Consider the following 15,571-nt stretch of genomic DNA (forward strand, 5'->3'; position numbering starts at 1 on the left):
GCCGGTTCGAGTCCGCCTGCCGTGTTGCCGGTCTTGTGCCCTTGGGAAAGGCACTTTACACGACTTTCCTCACTTTACTCAAGTGAAAACGAGTCGTCCCTCGGATAGGATCCCGTGTTTGGGGAGAGCCACACCCCGGGCACGTAAAAGAACCCGCCACATGTGCGATGGTGCGATGTAGCGGATCAAACCATTCCGGCCAAAATGGGGTAGGGAATTTCCCGAGCAGCCTCGTAAACCCCTGCTTCGCCTATTGAGTCAGTGAAGTCAAGCTTGCTTAAGCTTGATGTTTCTGACTTAGGGAGAAGAGATGCTGCTACAGTTATCGCTATGGGCCGCTCTTCATCACCATGATGGTAACATCAGGCCCTACGAACATGATTTAGAAAAAAAAAAAAAGGTCAAAGAAGAAAATGCGAAAGAACAAAAATAAAAATCTATTGTTCTGTATACCTTGATAAACCTTGATACGTTTTGTCATTTGTTGAACCTTCCTAACCACTTAGATTTCATCAGAAATGCAGCTTTTTCTTATCCAAACTTTATTTTTCGCACGCTCGTATCAGTTTTGGGGTTCCCAGAGGACATTAGCAATATAATCAAATCAACATGACCTAGACCTAATCTACTAAATATCGTAACACTTCTGTCACAACGATCATCAACCGTCATTTTCGTGCAGCTTATTTGGACTGACTCCATCTCCTAGCATTGCATACCCGAATCATACTCCAAACATAATTTGAAATGAAATAACCCTTTCTAAACTTCCCTCAATTCTTTCGCGTCATAAATTCTAGGTAACATCCACTCGCTATTGTTTGGGGCTATAATTAGGTCTGCAAACACAGCTAACGGTTTTACAAGGATGTTATGGTGGACAAATTGATTGTGCCTCATGTAATATACTACCGTTTGAGTTCAACTTTCCGCTTTGAATGAACAGAAAAAATCTTCACAATGTTTGCTTTGTGTGTGAAGAGACAATGGTAAGGTCGGCTGATTAATATATTCATTAATACATTACCTATTGGAAATTGCACTTCTTTCTGGAGTGGAATGCACATGTAGGAATATCTCTTTGTGTAAAAATCTATACAAGTTCGTCTGCCATATAAAAGAAACGTTCTATGCATCTATACTCTTGAGCCGTTTCTGACCATAGTGTACAGTGTTTGTCCATCGATACATTACGTAGTTTCACAACCATGCCCATAACTAGAACGATGCCTCTTGTAACGTCCTTAGTATTCGGTCAAGTCGGGAGAAAGTTCGCATGGAGAAACATATGAAACACGCTCTAAATGGGTATGGACATTTATAACGTTCAGACACATGTGGGCGAAGCCATGAGTCATCAATTCCTGCATATCTACAACATTGGAACAGAGCCAAAGCAGATATCCAATTCTCCAAGTATTCTATTCCACTAGTCCCGTATCACATCTTGGGAGCCTGCCCAAATGAGATCATACAACAGGATAAAAAAAACTCACTGACTACAATAACTCCGTTTTCATACAGCTAAATATCGTAGGATACAAAAATTGATAGTACAATATAATGTTAAACGTTAACTTTATTTCAACACAAATGTATACACGGATCAAACTTTTAACGACCACCGTCGCCTTCTCCAGGATCAATACCGATGACAGATCTCTTCAGAACGTAAACTCGCGTTGAAAATTTGATCCGATGTTTGAAGAAAGTTTAGCATTGTACTAAGACGTGTCGATAAGCTTCTATGATAAATGTTTGAAGTTGTGAGTACGTCTCTTAGCGGTTACGGTACCACTCAGGCCCTGGCGCGACCACGCTGGCTTTCTTGACTTGCGTTTGTTTCCTGGTTTGAAGAATGTCCAAGAGAAGTGTAACCAGGAAGCAGAGAAGTATGAACCCTGTACAAACGATAGCCGCGATCTCGGCTGGGCCAACCGTGCCGTCAGTGTGAACCTTCCATGTCCACTCCGAGGCGGTAGATATTGTTGGACTCTAGGGGAGAAGTTATACACAATTAGGATATGGAAAACCAGTCACGTTTTACATTTATGAGAGACCATGCACTGTACTATAGTTAGGTCAGAACAAGTAAATATTACACCAAGCACTGATTAATTTTCGCCTGATTTCAGAAAAAAATAGTTGTTTCTTCTTCGGGACGGTCAACACGACAAGAAAATGCCAAATAGGTTGTGCTAGAGCCTTATGATTGTAAATTATTCACTTGTTATAGTAGCCCACGTTCAATCGCTTCATGTTAGTATGTAAGTATTCAATTTTGTTCACTTGCAACTAGCCCCATGGGCATGAACATTCAAGACACAATCCGTTAATTAACAATTGGTGTACATTGTAATACAATTCTGTTGTAACATAGTGACAACAAAATGTTAAGTAAAATCAACAAAAACATGAAGACACAAACCTGTGCGGTCGACATTGCAACTTGTTGAAGTTACGTATGTATGTGCAGGTGGCGGTTTGGTCCAGTAATCGAATTAGCGCTGTCCAATGAGAGGCTTTACAGCGGAGGGGTCTTCGGATAACCTACAATCCAGTGATAAGAACTTTGTCAACTCATTTGCATACGAAAAATACACTGGCATGTCAGTAGTAACAGCTTTACTGACTAATCCAGGCTGACATTTCACTGCTGAAAATTTACCCGATAATCTTATTTCATTGCATCGTTTTGCAATATTCGGCTAACACATCAAATCGATCTTTCAAATTGTATGCGTCACTTCTTGTTACAGTGCAATCTATCTAAAAATTAAGAATTTGAATTTTAAGCTAATTCTTATAAGCTTTTTGCTTGTTTTTATGCTTATACTACTTTATACTAGTAGCTAGGTAACATAGGTGTGCGTTTAAGCTTTATAAGGGTGGCATATTTGAATGAGAGGGGGAAAATGTTGACGAGTTTGGGGCGTGTAAAGTGACAAAATATTTACCCCTTTGTGACCAAACTGTAACGTTACATATAACACCGTAACTTTCTTTGTTTTCTTCATGATTTGAGTGTATAAAGCCGTACGAAACATAAAATATAGCTTAATTTTTCCTGTATGGATTAATTTTCTATAAAAGACGACACTTGGTTGATTACAAAAGATTAGTGACTTATAGCTGGGGGCAGGTAACATGGGTTAGAGTCTTAGAGATAGAAGAATTTCTCTGCGTTAGAATAAAGTACTGGTTCGACAACGTCTCATAGTTACAAACACCCAGCCTTCAATATGAGTTAATGTGCAAGTTAGATTATGTAGAATATGCGTGTTTTCTACTTTAAGGAGTCAACAATACAGTTTATCATTATGTACATGTGGTATACTACTGAAAGTACGGCACGAAAAAAGGCACGCCTTCCCATGTTCTATCGCCAAAACCACATATTTGCCTCTTAAGGTCTATGTACTCTCCAAGCAGAGGTTGAGCTCCGGTTGTTGCGTGTTTTAGGCGTTTATCGGACTTTCTATTGTGCTGTTTTCTTTATGACTGGAGGGCATAAACTTAATGATAAAAAAACATCAATAGAAAGCCATATAAAACGCCTAAACACGTCAACTAAAGCCAGAATCTACGTGAAAACTCCCCACCCTAAAACCCAATACAAGCGAATATATACCCAAGAAATAATAGCATCAAAATAGGTAAATAACAAACATAAGGTTGTGGAAAAAATATGAGGAAAGCGCTTACCTTTACTTCTTTGTCATCGCAAATCTAAGAAGTATGAAATCTCGTCTCAGACCGACATCGAATGTGGTTTGCAGGAAGTCGTGACTTAATATGACTTGCCTAAGTGTTTTTCTAACTCCGATTTGGGCGTCACCCGTAAAACCTTATTACACAGCAAGGTTCGTCAAATAAACTGTTGACACGGGTGACACCATTACATCGTAGGGGTCGGGAAGTGTTAACAAAAAGTTTGCACGCCAAAACCTTAGCAAAATTCGTGTCACAAACTTGCTGTGTGTCAAAATATAGCCAAACAGCTATACTTTCTCAGCAGAGGCAATATATGCTACCATGAAATCGCCCTTCCCCCTCCAAACTTTTTAGACTGACCCTCAACCATAATTCAAACTCGAATTCTTACGTCACAACTTTATACGAGGGGCTCTTTCGTTAATTTCTTTGTACGGTATAAAAATTTGCCTTTAATAAATTCAAGACAAATGATTCACTAGTTGTTACACCATTGAACTAAATAAATCCCGATTGGCAAAAAAATTAGAATTCTAATATGTGCATTGTTATACGTTTTGTTGAAGGTTTATCGTCGTAACTAGCATAAATGAATAGACTTTGTTTAGTGAAGTATTTTGTGGTCATGCACGATGCCCCAATGATGTATAACTGGTAACAATGGCATGGGTAACGTGTACATGTGAGTCGTGTACAAGTACTTATCAGTTTTACTGTGTGCTATGCTTGCCCCTTTGAACTGTTTATAATCCATGATTTAGTGGCTATTGGTTCCCCTGTACGACCTTTTAAGCTAGGGGCACAACCCGCCGTACGTGAAATTTGTCCGTACGTTTTCTTTGGGAGGCCACGTCCGCTACGTATTTCTGAAAACGTGGGGAACGACTGGCAAGAGCAGGGAGAGAGTACGTCAACGCACGGCACACAAAGTTTTTCCTGCACGCAAAGTTTTACGGCGTGTCTACGTGCTCCAAAATCCGTCGGATTCTCTACTAGTTCGAACGGAGGCGGTACTTATAATACCACTTACGGATCCCAAAAGATTGCCCACGTTTTGGCACGTAAGGTGGGTTGTACGTGCCCTTAGCTTTACTGATTAAAAACGGATGTAACGGTCCCTTGGAATCTACCAAGACAACCAAAGAAAAGGGCCGGTTTTATTTTTTCGACGAATTACCCTCCAGTTATGACTTTATGAAAAATGTATGTTAAACCGAGAAGTATGAAATTGTTCGTGCTGTGAAAAATAACCCATTCCCAGTGTATTAATGCAAATCAATGACAATGTAACATTATATAAAAACGAAATGATAGATATTTTGAAAATCGTATATACATTGTAATTTGACGGAGTAACAACGTTATTGATTCACAACCACATACTTACAAGAGCCTACGTTTCCATGACCGTCTGTCACCCTTCTCATGGCAATACTGACAGCTTCCACTAGGTGTCGCTGTTGCAGTGTTGCGCATTCCATATCATTCGTACGTTTTTGCACAGCGATTCGTGCACTTTTGGTAGAATCCGTACGTTTTCGCCATGTAATTTATTATTTCATAAAATCCGAACGGGTTTTATGAAATATGTGCAAATGCTTCGGCATCTCTGAAGTTTCAAACTACGTATACCACGTAATGTTATTGAAACACAACCAATTCACTTCCAACGTTTCGGTGTCTATCAGACACCTTTATCAGGGTTAGAATGGCTGGATCTGCTTTTCTCTGCTACTTATAACCGATGTAGGTGGCGCTGCAGCAGCGAGGTGCCGTCCCAAACGTGACTCAGTTCAGTATCAGTACTAGTGTAGATCAGGAAGTCAGCTCCGGTCATGAACAGAGATGAGGGGGAATACATGTACAAACTGAGTCACGTTGGGGGCAACATTCTCGCTGCTGCAGCGCCACCTACATCGGCTATAAGTAGCAGCGAGAAGCAGATCCAGCCATTCTAACGCTGATGATGGTGGTAGACCGAACGATGGAAGTCAGTACTATTTTTATGTTTCAAGAATACTATATTTAATATTTACCAACCAGAAGGAATCATTTACGTACGTATACTAAGATCTACTAATGACAAAGCTTACGTCACGGTAGTATAGCCATAGTTTAATATCCCCTCGTATTCCTGAAATATCGAAAGTCGGACTCCTGAAATATTCGAAGTCCCTCATTTCTGACACACACTATCATGTTGTATTATTCACATAAACAAGCAGCAGATAATTCTAGTCGATAATTTCGGATAAAGTTTAATATCTATATTTTTCTTCCTTGCTGCGCATAGTACCTCACACTGTGTCACAAACTCCTTAGTTTTGACACTATTAGATTTGCCAATACGCTTATAGTTATGTCAAAATCGTCAAGAATACATGCCGACTGATGTAATTTAGTCGTTTCTATATTTTTTTCGGAGCTGTGAACTAATGGAAGCAACCAATGTCTGAGTTCTGCCAGATTTCCGAAAATTTACATAATTTATGCCGAAAATTTACATAATGTAAAACAAACAGTGACTGTTATCACACAACATATGTTATCCGCTAAAAGGTGGACTAAGGATGGATAAAGAAATATAACAGTGAGTACTACACCTTACAAAGCTTCTAATCATCAGGCCGTATATGCCCAAAAAGTTACATAAATATTTTGTATGATAAAGCAAAATCGAATAAACGTTCAAATGGAACATGCGTTAAAAATGAATGATTGAACTTATAAAAACCAGAAAACTTTAAACAAAATGGCATACATATATGATTAATATCCATAATTCTAGTTGTCTATAATTCTGGAAAAGACTTTCAACTAGAATTCAGTATTTGCAGATATACATAGATACATAGAGAGAGAATTTTGCCATTATTGAAGATGAATAGGGTTTCATACATGTCATCAAATAATACAAATCATAAACATAAAATCTGAAACAAAAATGAATGCGTCACATCACAATCCCGCATCAAAATTACATGTACATTGCAATCCGCATATTATTAGCTCTGTACCAATAAATATATATGTTGATATAGCAAGTAAAGTAACCCTAAGCAAAATTTATGAGAGCCCTATTGACTACAGTCTTCAAAAAGTTCACATTTGTTATGGCAGTGAAAACTGAGACTAGAAGTGAGTTCCACAGTTTACGTGATGATATTACTCTTCTCGGTGGAGAACCAAACTGGGAAGAAGATGGCGCCAACATGACGTCACAATCCAACATGGCGGCGCCCATGGACGCTGATGAAAACAGTCCATGGATCTCTGAAGGTAATATCCAAGGCTCCAGCCCTATGACCTCAGCGGATAATACCAACGGATGCAATTGGACAAGAACCCAAAGATGCCTTCAATCCCTGGAAAATCATTTCCTGGAAAATCGTCATCCCAAAGAATGTAAAAAAAGTCAAACTGTAACACTTTTATGAACATCAAAACATAGGTGACGTTTCTCGTGCATGATGCGAAGGCTTTGTTGCTTTACGTTACCGCGACAATTTAACATTTACAAATGTCCATTTTATCCATTCATGTTTGCTACTGTGTAGAGGAAGACTTATATTGCAACAGTCAGTGCCTCCTACAAAACTTTGTTCTCAACAAATCCGTCCAACTTTGCCGTCTTGAACAGTGTTTTACAAGCGCGTATATTCGTCGTCCGAAAAAAGCAGCAGTCTCAAGTGAGTATTAAGTAGATGGTCGCCATCACTTGCAGCAGAGGTTTTTCTCTAACACTTCTATCGATATTTGTATGTTGAAAATGAACTTAAAACGCGTTGATTGTAAGAGGAAGTTGAGTTGTGTTTCTAAATGGCCAGTAGGTACTTGGCTGGGAAGGAACCCTTGGTGGTTTCCGTCTGCACCTGGAACCAGCCGTTTCCTTCATCCGACAGCTGGACACAAATCTGTAGGGACACATTAGTCATCAGGTAAGTCATCTAAAATCTGTTACATTGAAGAAGTTAAAAGTCAGATGGGGGGGGGGGGGGCAACAATGTGAGACCACTGGCTACATTTAGCATCCGAAATTTGACAGATCTTTTAAGCCCATTACACATAGCCGGCCATGGCCTTTCAACGTTTTTCAGACCTCGGTTGGGAGTTAAGCCCCTGTCACATCTTGTCGACCATACAAACTGCCCGGCTGGGCACGGGTTTTGAAATATAGTCGTTTTTTAAAAAAGCCGTTGCTTGAATGAACTTAAAGTCATAAAAGTCTCAAATAAAACTGCTTGTACACATACCCGTATTGCACCTACTGTCAGACAACCGCGTCTTCTGGTGACAATCCTAAATCAACCCTAAAGCAATCCTAAATAAAACTTGACAACGCAAAGGTAAATAAAGTCATAAAAACCAGATTGGCGAAACAAGACTATGCCATGACTTTGAAACATGTACATAAAAATCGTAATAACTTTAAGGAAAAAAAGGACGAAATCAAAGAATCACTTAAACTATGGGTTGGAACAAACAAATTGCGAAAGAAAAGTAAATTGCAATATTTTCTATTCATACTTACATCCCCCTTTGTCATTTCTATCTCGCCATACTTAGGATTTCCTCCGAACGTTTCTGTACACTGCAACACTTCGGCACCTGAATTAGAGGGAGACTTTTAGTAAGAAGGCTTACTTCGAATCTGATTTTTTTCTTCCCTTAATCAAATGATTCATTCTGTAGGTTAATGTTCATAAATACAGTACATAAGAATTTTTTCGTTGCATAAGAAGAAACAAGAAAAATGGTTGTGTAGGTTACCTACCTGGTGCCACTTTCAAGACATAGTTTGCGGGGAAGAAGCCAATTTTGCCGCTGCATTTACCCTAAAATGGAACAGTATATTGTTGTTTTTCGTGAACGTACATGTACGAAGAATATTCTTTTCACAGAGTCTGCTCTGAACTGAAAAGAACAATGTTTCTTCATGATCATGATACTTCTGTTGTAGCCATATATGAAATGTAGAAAAGAAGCACCCAAATTTTCATGTGTTTATAGATGTAACTCATCACACTGGACAGTCGTAGAAGCTTCTTGACACACTATTATCAGGAATGTATCGGACAATAACAATATTTGAAATAGATATTGTCGATACTGCTTTGTTTTAAAGCGCAAAGAACCAGGGTGGGGGACAGTATCAACTTCCAGTCACCTTTGACCTACTTCTGACGTCCGTTTTCGGTAAGTTAATGAATGTCAAAAGTATCAGCTGTCTGGTACTAAAGAGTCTCGTGTTGATATTTTATTTTGTAGTGAGTGGTGACATGTTCTGTCTTAAATCAAACATTTCACTTGCATGCAGTTTCCTTACCTTCCACCAGGTGGTGTCAACATCGTCCGTGATCTGGACTCGATCGCCAGGTCTGTAAGCAAAATGGGACTAAAGGATGAGCTACTGCTTTGATAACGTGTCTAGATCTACGATAGGATCCTGGTTGCAACCCAAACGCTACACTGAACGGAGAGGGTACGGTCCAGACTTGTGTAGGCACATTGAAATTATGTGTCCAGTGAGTTGTTCAAGAGCACGTGTATATAATGAAATGAGGTCACGTGTTCAATGGCCTAAAATCACGTGTCCAACGCATGGTTTCAGGTCATGTGCCCAATGGTTTCAGATCACGTGCCCAATGCATAATCTAAGACCACGTGTCCAATGGCGGGGGGACCACGTGCCCATTAGTTAAAGTTCACGTGTCCTTTGATTTAGGGCAGCCGTATTGAAGATGGATGTGGTTAACATCTCTACAATATCAAAGTGACAACAAACACCTTCATCTTTTTATTCCCATACTTTCCCATCCAACACATACCTTTTCTCAGATATAGGGATTCTGACATACTCTGGACAAAGATGTATTTGGGCAATTTTACGGTTTCAGTTACATTTTTTAACAGACTCTTGAAGGCAACTGTTGAACAGCAGTATTATTAAGTAGATGGACATGCCATACTACATGTATGTCAGTCACCTTAGCCCAAACTACAGTTAGTGTAAGTGCCAAAGCAGTGCATTTGCTCAATGTGGTGCCCGTAACAAATGCAACAGGGAAAGATGACAAAGGCCTGGACCAGGATTAGACATATCAGAGTACACACACTACATGCTCTTTTCCGTAAGGTGTAAGCAACCATGTTATGAACTGGTATCTTGGTGCAAACGATGATTTTGCATAACTTCGTTGATTTTGCTGTAATTTTGCAGTAATCTTCTGAATTTAGTGTAAAGTACTGCAGGCATGCAGACCCTCATAACAAACTATGTTCAACTGGTGGGAATTATATATTTTCTCTCCAGGTATAATAATTCCATGGTTTGTTGGTCAGAGAGCAGGCATAACCATAGATTGGCAAATGTTCTATATAATAATAGTACCTCACTGTCCACAGCACAACACTTTCCACAACACACCACTGACAGCTCTGTTCAAAAGTAGCTAGGAAACTACTGCATAATCGTATGTGTCTTTTTCTTTGCACTCGAGCTCAGTCACATGATTTTATTTCTATTATTTCCTGATTTAAATTTTTGTCTTGTTTTTCTCATTTTTCTCGTTTTTCATAACTTGTTGACAAATTTTCTTATGCTAAGTATTTCCAGAACAAGATTCTCCCAATAGAACTTATCGAATTAAGGGAGCATTTTCTAAATTTTCCTAACTTAAGAAATCATTTCTCAACACGATGTTCACTCTCAATGATTCCTAGACATTCAAGTCAAAGTTTCTTGTTTTTCTTGCCTAAGAAGATCATTTTTGTAATATCTAAGAAAATATCAGAATTTAAAGAAGAATAGCCATCTTTCACCAAGAAAATGCTGTTAGAAAACAATCACCTAACTATAATTTTAAGAGAATTTTTCGTTTATAAGAGCACGAAAAATAACAATTTTAAATTAACTTTTGGTAGTGAATATGCTGGAGAGACTAATGCAGCATGGCTGTCTGACTGTAAACCCTCAGAAATCCTTGAAAGCACAGCTACAGATAGCCACAATCTTATTTGTTTCCAGCGGTGCAATCTGTTGCTGAGTGTCAAAGAGAAACACATTCAAGAGTATGAAGCAGTTTCAAAGCTACCTTGCAGGGTGGACACATTTGTGACATACCCAACATATTTTTTTGAAAGTGCTTTTTTGATTTGAAAACTAGAAGGCACATAGATTAAACCATATAATGCTTCGTATCTTTAGAAGTTTTTTTATATTACTTGTTAAGGTAAATAACAATATCAACAGCCACAACAAATTATATAGTAACCCTAGACCATGTCCTTTAGATTATTTCCTATAGACAACACTATACCAATGTCATGATGTGATCTTTTTTACTGATATCACAATATCGCTTTTGTTGGCTATTGTTACAATTTGATTTTCTGACTAATTGTACAAAGTAATCTTTATTGACTAAAGTAATATTTTCACTTGTCACAGAGCCAAAATGTTATATTTTTCACTAAATGTCAATTTGATTGTTTGGTTAGTGTCACACTGTTATCTTTTAAGTTGTCATGAGTTTATTGATTGTCACAATGTCATCTTAATTGACCTTTTTCTCAATTGGATGCTTTTGAACTATGTCATAATGCACATTTTGTTGACTACTGTAATAATTAGATATTCTTATTTTACGAAATGATATTTCTGAATGTCACAATGTGCCCACCCTTCCAGTCACTGTTGTGCGTCTCACCTCAACATGAGATCTTCCTGTCGTGTGGGTTCATACTTGTGTAAGGCTACAGCTAGCTTCAGAAGTGGGAAAGGGGTTCTTCCCTTTGGAGGCTGGAGGAGGGGCAACAAAAGGGTCAAAGGTGAAAAGCGCGAAGCGGTGCAGTGGGGAGCGGCGGTGGCGGGTGGGGGGGCCCGCGTACCAGCCCTTACCTGAGAGTCAGGTCCTTCTCACTCCTGCCCGGCCAATCGTGGAGCGATACGGCGAGATTCAGGACGGGGAACGGATACTTGGTTTTTTGTTCCTCCGGTTGCTAGGGAAGATTCCATTGCAAGGTCAATTTTGTTTTGGAAAGCAATTTTTATGGCTAACAGTATTTTAGTGTGTTAGTAACGTTATGCTAGTTCAGAAAATGTATCAATCAATTTGAATATGTATGATGAATGTCTTTTAATTGAGACAGAAGAATATTAAGACTGATAAAAACGACTGTAACAGTTTCTTGCTGAGAAGACCTTCAAATGGCGTCCACCCTTTTGTCTTCAGCTCAGAAAAGGGGCATTCACATGTAAAAGGCTACACAGGTCACCTGAAACAGGGATGTTGTAGCTTGCATATCTTTTCCTATTATTAGGCTCAAATAAAGTCAATAAAAAATATAAGTATTGATAGAAGTTTCATTTTTATGATACGCCTCCAAATCTATTGTTCAAATATTAAACAAGGCAATAGCATTGACATATCATACTTGGGTGAAAAATGCAACAATCGAACTCTTGTACATCGGACCTGTTCCAGTGGGAAAATCGTAATGGTGAGAAATCCTTCTTTAATAAACAAATTCATGATGCATAAATTAGTAAGTTAAGCAAAAACGTTACTGTTATTGACATTGAAATATGAATGAAAATGAAGACATATCAGCCATGTAAGAGAAGGCAGTCAAAATGTCAATAAGGTATTGCAACTGATAAAAATTAGTCATACATGAACTGTAACATTACAGCTTATCACATACTATATCTTTTTCTTTTTCATTTTATAGCAAATACATCCTTGAAAGTTTTTTTGAGCAGTTTCCTTCAAAATGTGAAAAAATTCTTTTCTGGTCTAAAATTGACAGATCATACATCAAATAAAGAGGTAACAGATGGTTCCAACAAGTCCATTGTGAAGCAGCAATGTAATGATTAAGTTTTGCATCCTACTAATTTCCTGGCGGAATCGTACACCTGAGTTTCCGCCCCCCCTCCCCCCCCCCCCACGAAATTGTAATAGAAACTCTGGTGTGATATCTAAGGCAAATTATTCCACAGGAATACTACTCACCATTACAGCTGTGCCGGTAGATACCACCTTGCCATTGGACTTGGATGCTGGGGGAAAAAACAGACATTCAAAATGTTACTTTATATTTCATTGCATTTCAAATTTTTGCTTTGTAAAGCTAACAACACCCACTAAAATGTAATATGTTTGTCCATAGTTATTTCTTTCAGTCAGACATAGAATACTGTGTTAAATACAGGCATGCCTACTTGTTACCAAAGGTTCTTTTTCCCTTTTGAGGCAACGGCCTTCAACATTTTGGCAAGTATACAAAAGTAACGGGTTCCGCACTGGTGTTCCAGTGCTGAATCAATGGGTCGAATCGGCCTCAGCACTGGTTTTCCAGTGCTGAAGAAACGTCAGCACTGGTTTTCCAGTGCTGAACGGCCTTGTTCGAGTGCTGAAGCTCCCTCAGCACTGGAACTCCAGTGCTGAACCCAATGCGAGCACTGGATTTCCAGTGCTGAACTTCTCCGAGCACTGGTTTTCCAGTGCTGAACTGCCGTCAGCACTCGGGTACCAGTGCTGAACTCGCGGCAGAGGTCATTCAGCACTGGTTACCCAGTGCTGAAACCGCCGTCAGCACTGGAACCGAGTGCTGATATACAAAAGTAACGGGTTCAGCACTGGATTTACCAGTGCTCGGGAACTTTTCAGCACTGGGAGACCAGTGCTGTAAAAACTTCAGCTCTGGGCTTCCAGTGCTGACGTTTATAAAGCACTGGAACGTTCCAGTGCTGAACGTAATATTCGTGTACTAGTAGCATGCGTCCGTACGGCTGTCTGAGTTATTTCCTTCAGACTTAGGTATATCTGTGCGTGTTATTTAATCTCCAAGCAGATCTTGCGTGGCACTAGCTTTTACTAGCAGACTAGAGTAGACACTTGTGATATTGTTAATTGTGTATACAGTTAATGGCACTCAAGTTTCTTTTCTTTTGGTCAATTGATACGAAAATTTTAAATCAACAAATCACATATTCTATACTTGTGGCAAAGTAGTATCTTTTTAGTCAGAGGTAGACAACTAACAGTTGGTCTATCTGTGTGGTAAAGAGATCGCTTTTTTTTTTTTTTTACAAAGAATAGGTAGTTACAGGTGGACGACACAATCTGCTTGTGCGGCAAAGTAGCATCATTTAAAAAGCAATAGGTACTAGTAGTCAGAGTTAGACAACTAACAGTTGGTCTATCTAGGTCGCTTTTTTTTACAAAGAATAGGTAGTTACAGGTGGACGACACAATCTGCTTGTGCGGCAAAGTAGCATCATTTAAAAAACAATAGGTAGTCAGAGTTAGACAACTAACAGTTGGTCTATCTGTGTGGCAAAGAGGTCGCTTGTTTTTTTTTTTACAAAGAATAGGTAGTTAGTTACAGGTGGACGACACATTCTGCTTGTGCGGCAAAGTAGCATAATTTAAAAAACAATAGGTAGTCAGAGTTAGACAACTAACAGTTGGTCTATCTGTGTGGTAAAGAGATCGCTTGTTTTTTTTTATTACAAAGAATAGGTAGTTACAGGTGGACGACACATTCTGCTTGTGCGGCAAAGAAGCATCATTTAAAAAACATTGTATAATACAGTTGTCCATTCACCAACTTTATACATTTTATACTCGGTTTCCAGTGCAGAATATTTGTCAGCACTGGATTTCCAGAGCTGAAATGTCCTCAGCACTGGAAATCCAGTGCTAATTGTAGTCTCAGCACTCGGTTTCCAGTGCTGACAGGAGGGCTTCGAGTGCTGAAGCTGCCTCAGCACTGGATTTCCAGTGCTGACGCCGGCTCAGCACTGGACTTCCAGTGCTGACGACCACTTCAGCACCGGTGTTCCAGTGCTGACAGAGGAGACCGTCACTTTTGTATATTTGCAACATTTTGATACTACATCTAAGTGTACAATTGTCAAATAAATAAACTTCATCATAACCCATCAGATTCCAACTATTCTTCCAGGTTTTGCAGTACTGCAAACAAACACTAGGTGGCAGCAATGCACTGAAAAATTATCGCTTACTGTCTCCACCACTCCCAGGATCAGACTGCCCTTTCTGTGGCTGTGCCTTCAGCTTGTCATCCACCACGGGTTTCGCTGCGTTGTCAGTTTTCACGGGACTGCTCTGCGCTCTCCCTACAGTGGATAAGGCAGCTGAGGACGGTATACCAGGCAAGACGCCGGCGTAAGATGGTTAGCAGATAGAGGCAGAGAGAGGAAAGAAGGCCAGCAAGTTAGAGGGAAGAAGCAAGTTATGAAAGCTGGCAGCAATGATTAGTTTGTAGTTGGAGAAAAGTGATGAAAATGTAGAAAACACAAACAACCACTAACGATATCCTTTATAAATTGTCAAGCACTGGTTAGGATATCTCTTTGGCAAAAAGTACTACATTTTGTATCTTCAGTAGTCAATATTAAGTTAGGAAGGTAAAACATTTTCTTTGAAAGAGAAATAGCAGACGTAGAAAAAGGAATGGCAACTCATTGTAGTGTTAATTTTTTGTTAGGGTCACAACTGCTTAGTGCCCATAGAGGCTCTAAACCTGACACCACATAGGGGGGGTACATGTATGCATGCTGTTATCCACAGGGCAGCCTATTTTGATCTCTCATTGGTAGGAAAAGTTGTCTTTTTCATGTAATTTGTAGCAAGGCAACCAAATTTTCCGTAATCGCCTTCCTTGATACTATGTAACGTTATATGGAGAGTCTTCATCTGAACTCAGCGTATAGCTCGGTTGAGTCCCCCCATGCAGACCCTCACAAATTTGTCCTGGTTGTCTGACGGAGGACACCTCTCATAGTTCAGTGATGTCACAGTTATAGGTTACAGTGTCTATTTGT

At 39.4% G+C, this 15,571-nt stretch overlaps 1 protein-coding gene and 1 long non-coding RNA gene across 13 annotated transcripts in view; both read right to left on the bottom strand.

Moving 5' to 3' along the window:
* Positions 1-568: 568 nt before the first annotated feature.
* Positions 569-3,880, bottom strand: LOC118403228. Its single transcript, XR_004829624.1, has 3 exons — positions 3,706-3,880; positions 2,429-2,550; positions 569-1,995 (listed from the first exon to the last, which is right to left on the bottom strand). It is a non-coding gene; the product is annotated as an uncharacterized LOC118403228 (long non-coding RNA).
* A 1,928-nt stretch (positions 3,881-5,808) lies between these two features.
* LOC118403213 (intersectin-1-like) overlaps positions 5,809-15,571 on the bottom strand; it is a 90,166-nt gene continuing 80,403 nt past the window's right edge. For 7 of the 12 annotated variants that reach the window (XM_035801798.1, XM_035801807.1, XM_035801810.1 and 4 more), the window contains 7 exons: positions 14,750-14,863; positions 12,732-12,778; positions 11,615-11,715; positions 9,041-9,092; positions 8,489-8,549; positions 8,246-8,322; positions 5,809-7,628 (listed from right to left, as the gene is read on the bottom strand). In XM_035801798.1, coding sequence (XP_035657691.1) covers positions 7,530-7,628; positions 8,246-8,322; positions 8,489-8,549; positions 9,041-9,092; positions 11,615-11,715; positions 12,732-12,778; positions 14,750-14,863 — 551 coding nt within the window. In that variant the 3' untranslated portion in view covers positions 5,809-7,529. Of the gene's footprint in view, positions 7,629-8,245; positions 8,323-8,488; positions 8,550-9,040; positions 9,093-11,423; positions 11,516-11,614; positions 11,716-12,731; positions 12,779-14,749; positions 14,882-15,571 lie in introns of all 12 variants that reach the window. The other 5 variants (XM_035801799.1, XM_035801802.1, XM_035801803.1 and 2 more) reach the window with 2 other exon arrangements.

This window comes from Branchiostoma floridae, chromosome 16 (genome assembly GCF_000003815.2).
Source record: "Branchiostoma floridae strain S238N-H82 chromosome 16, Bfl_VNyyK, whole genome shotgun sequence".
NCBI classification, from domain to species: Eukaryota; Metazoa; Chordata; class Leptocardii; order Amphioxiformes; family Branchiostomatidae; genus Branchiostoma; species Branchiostoma floridae.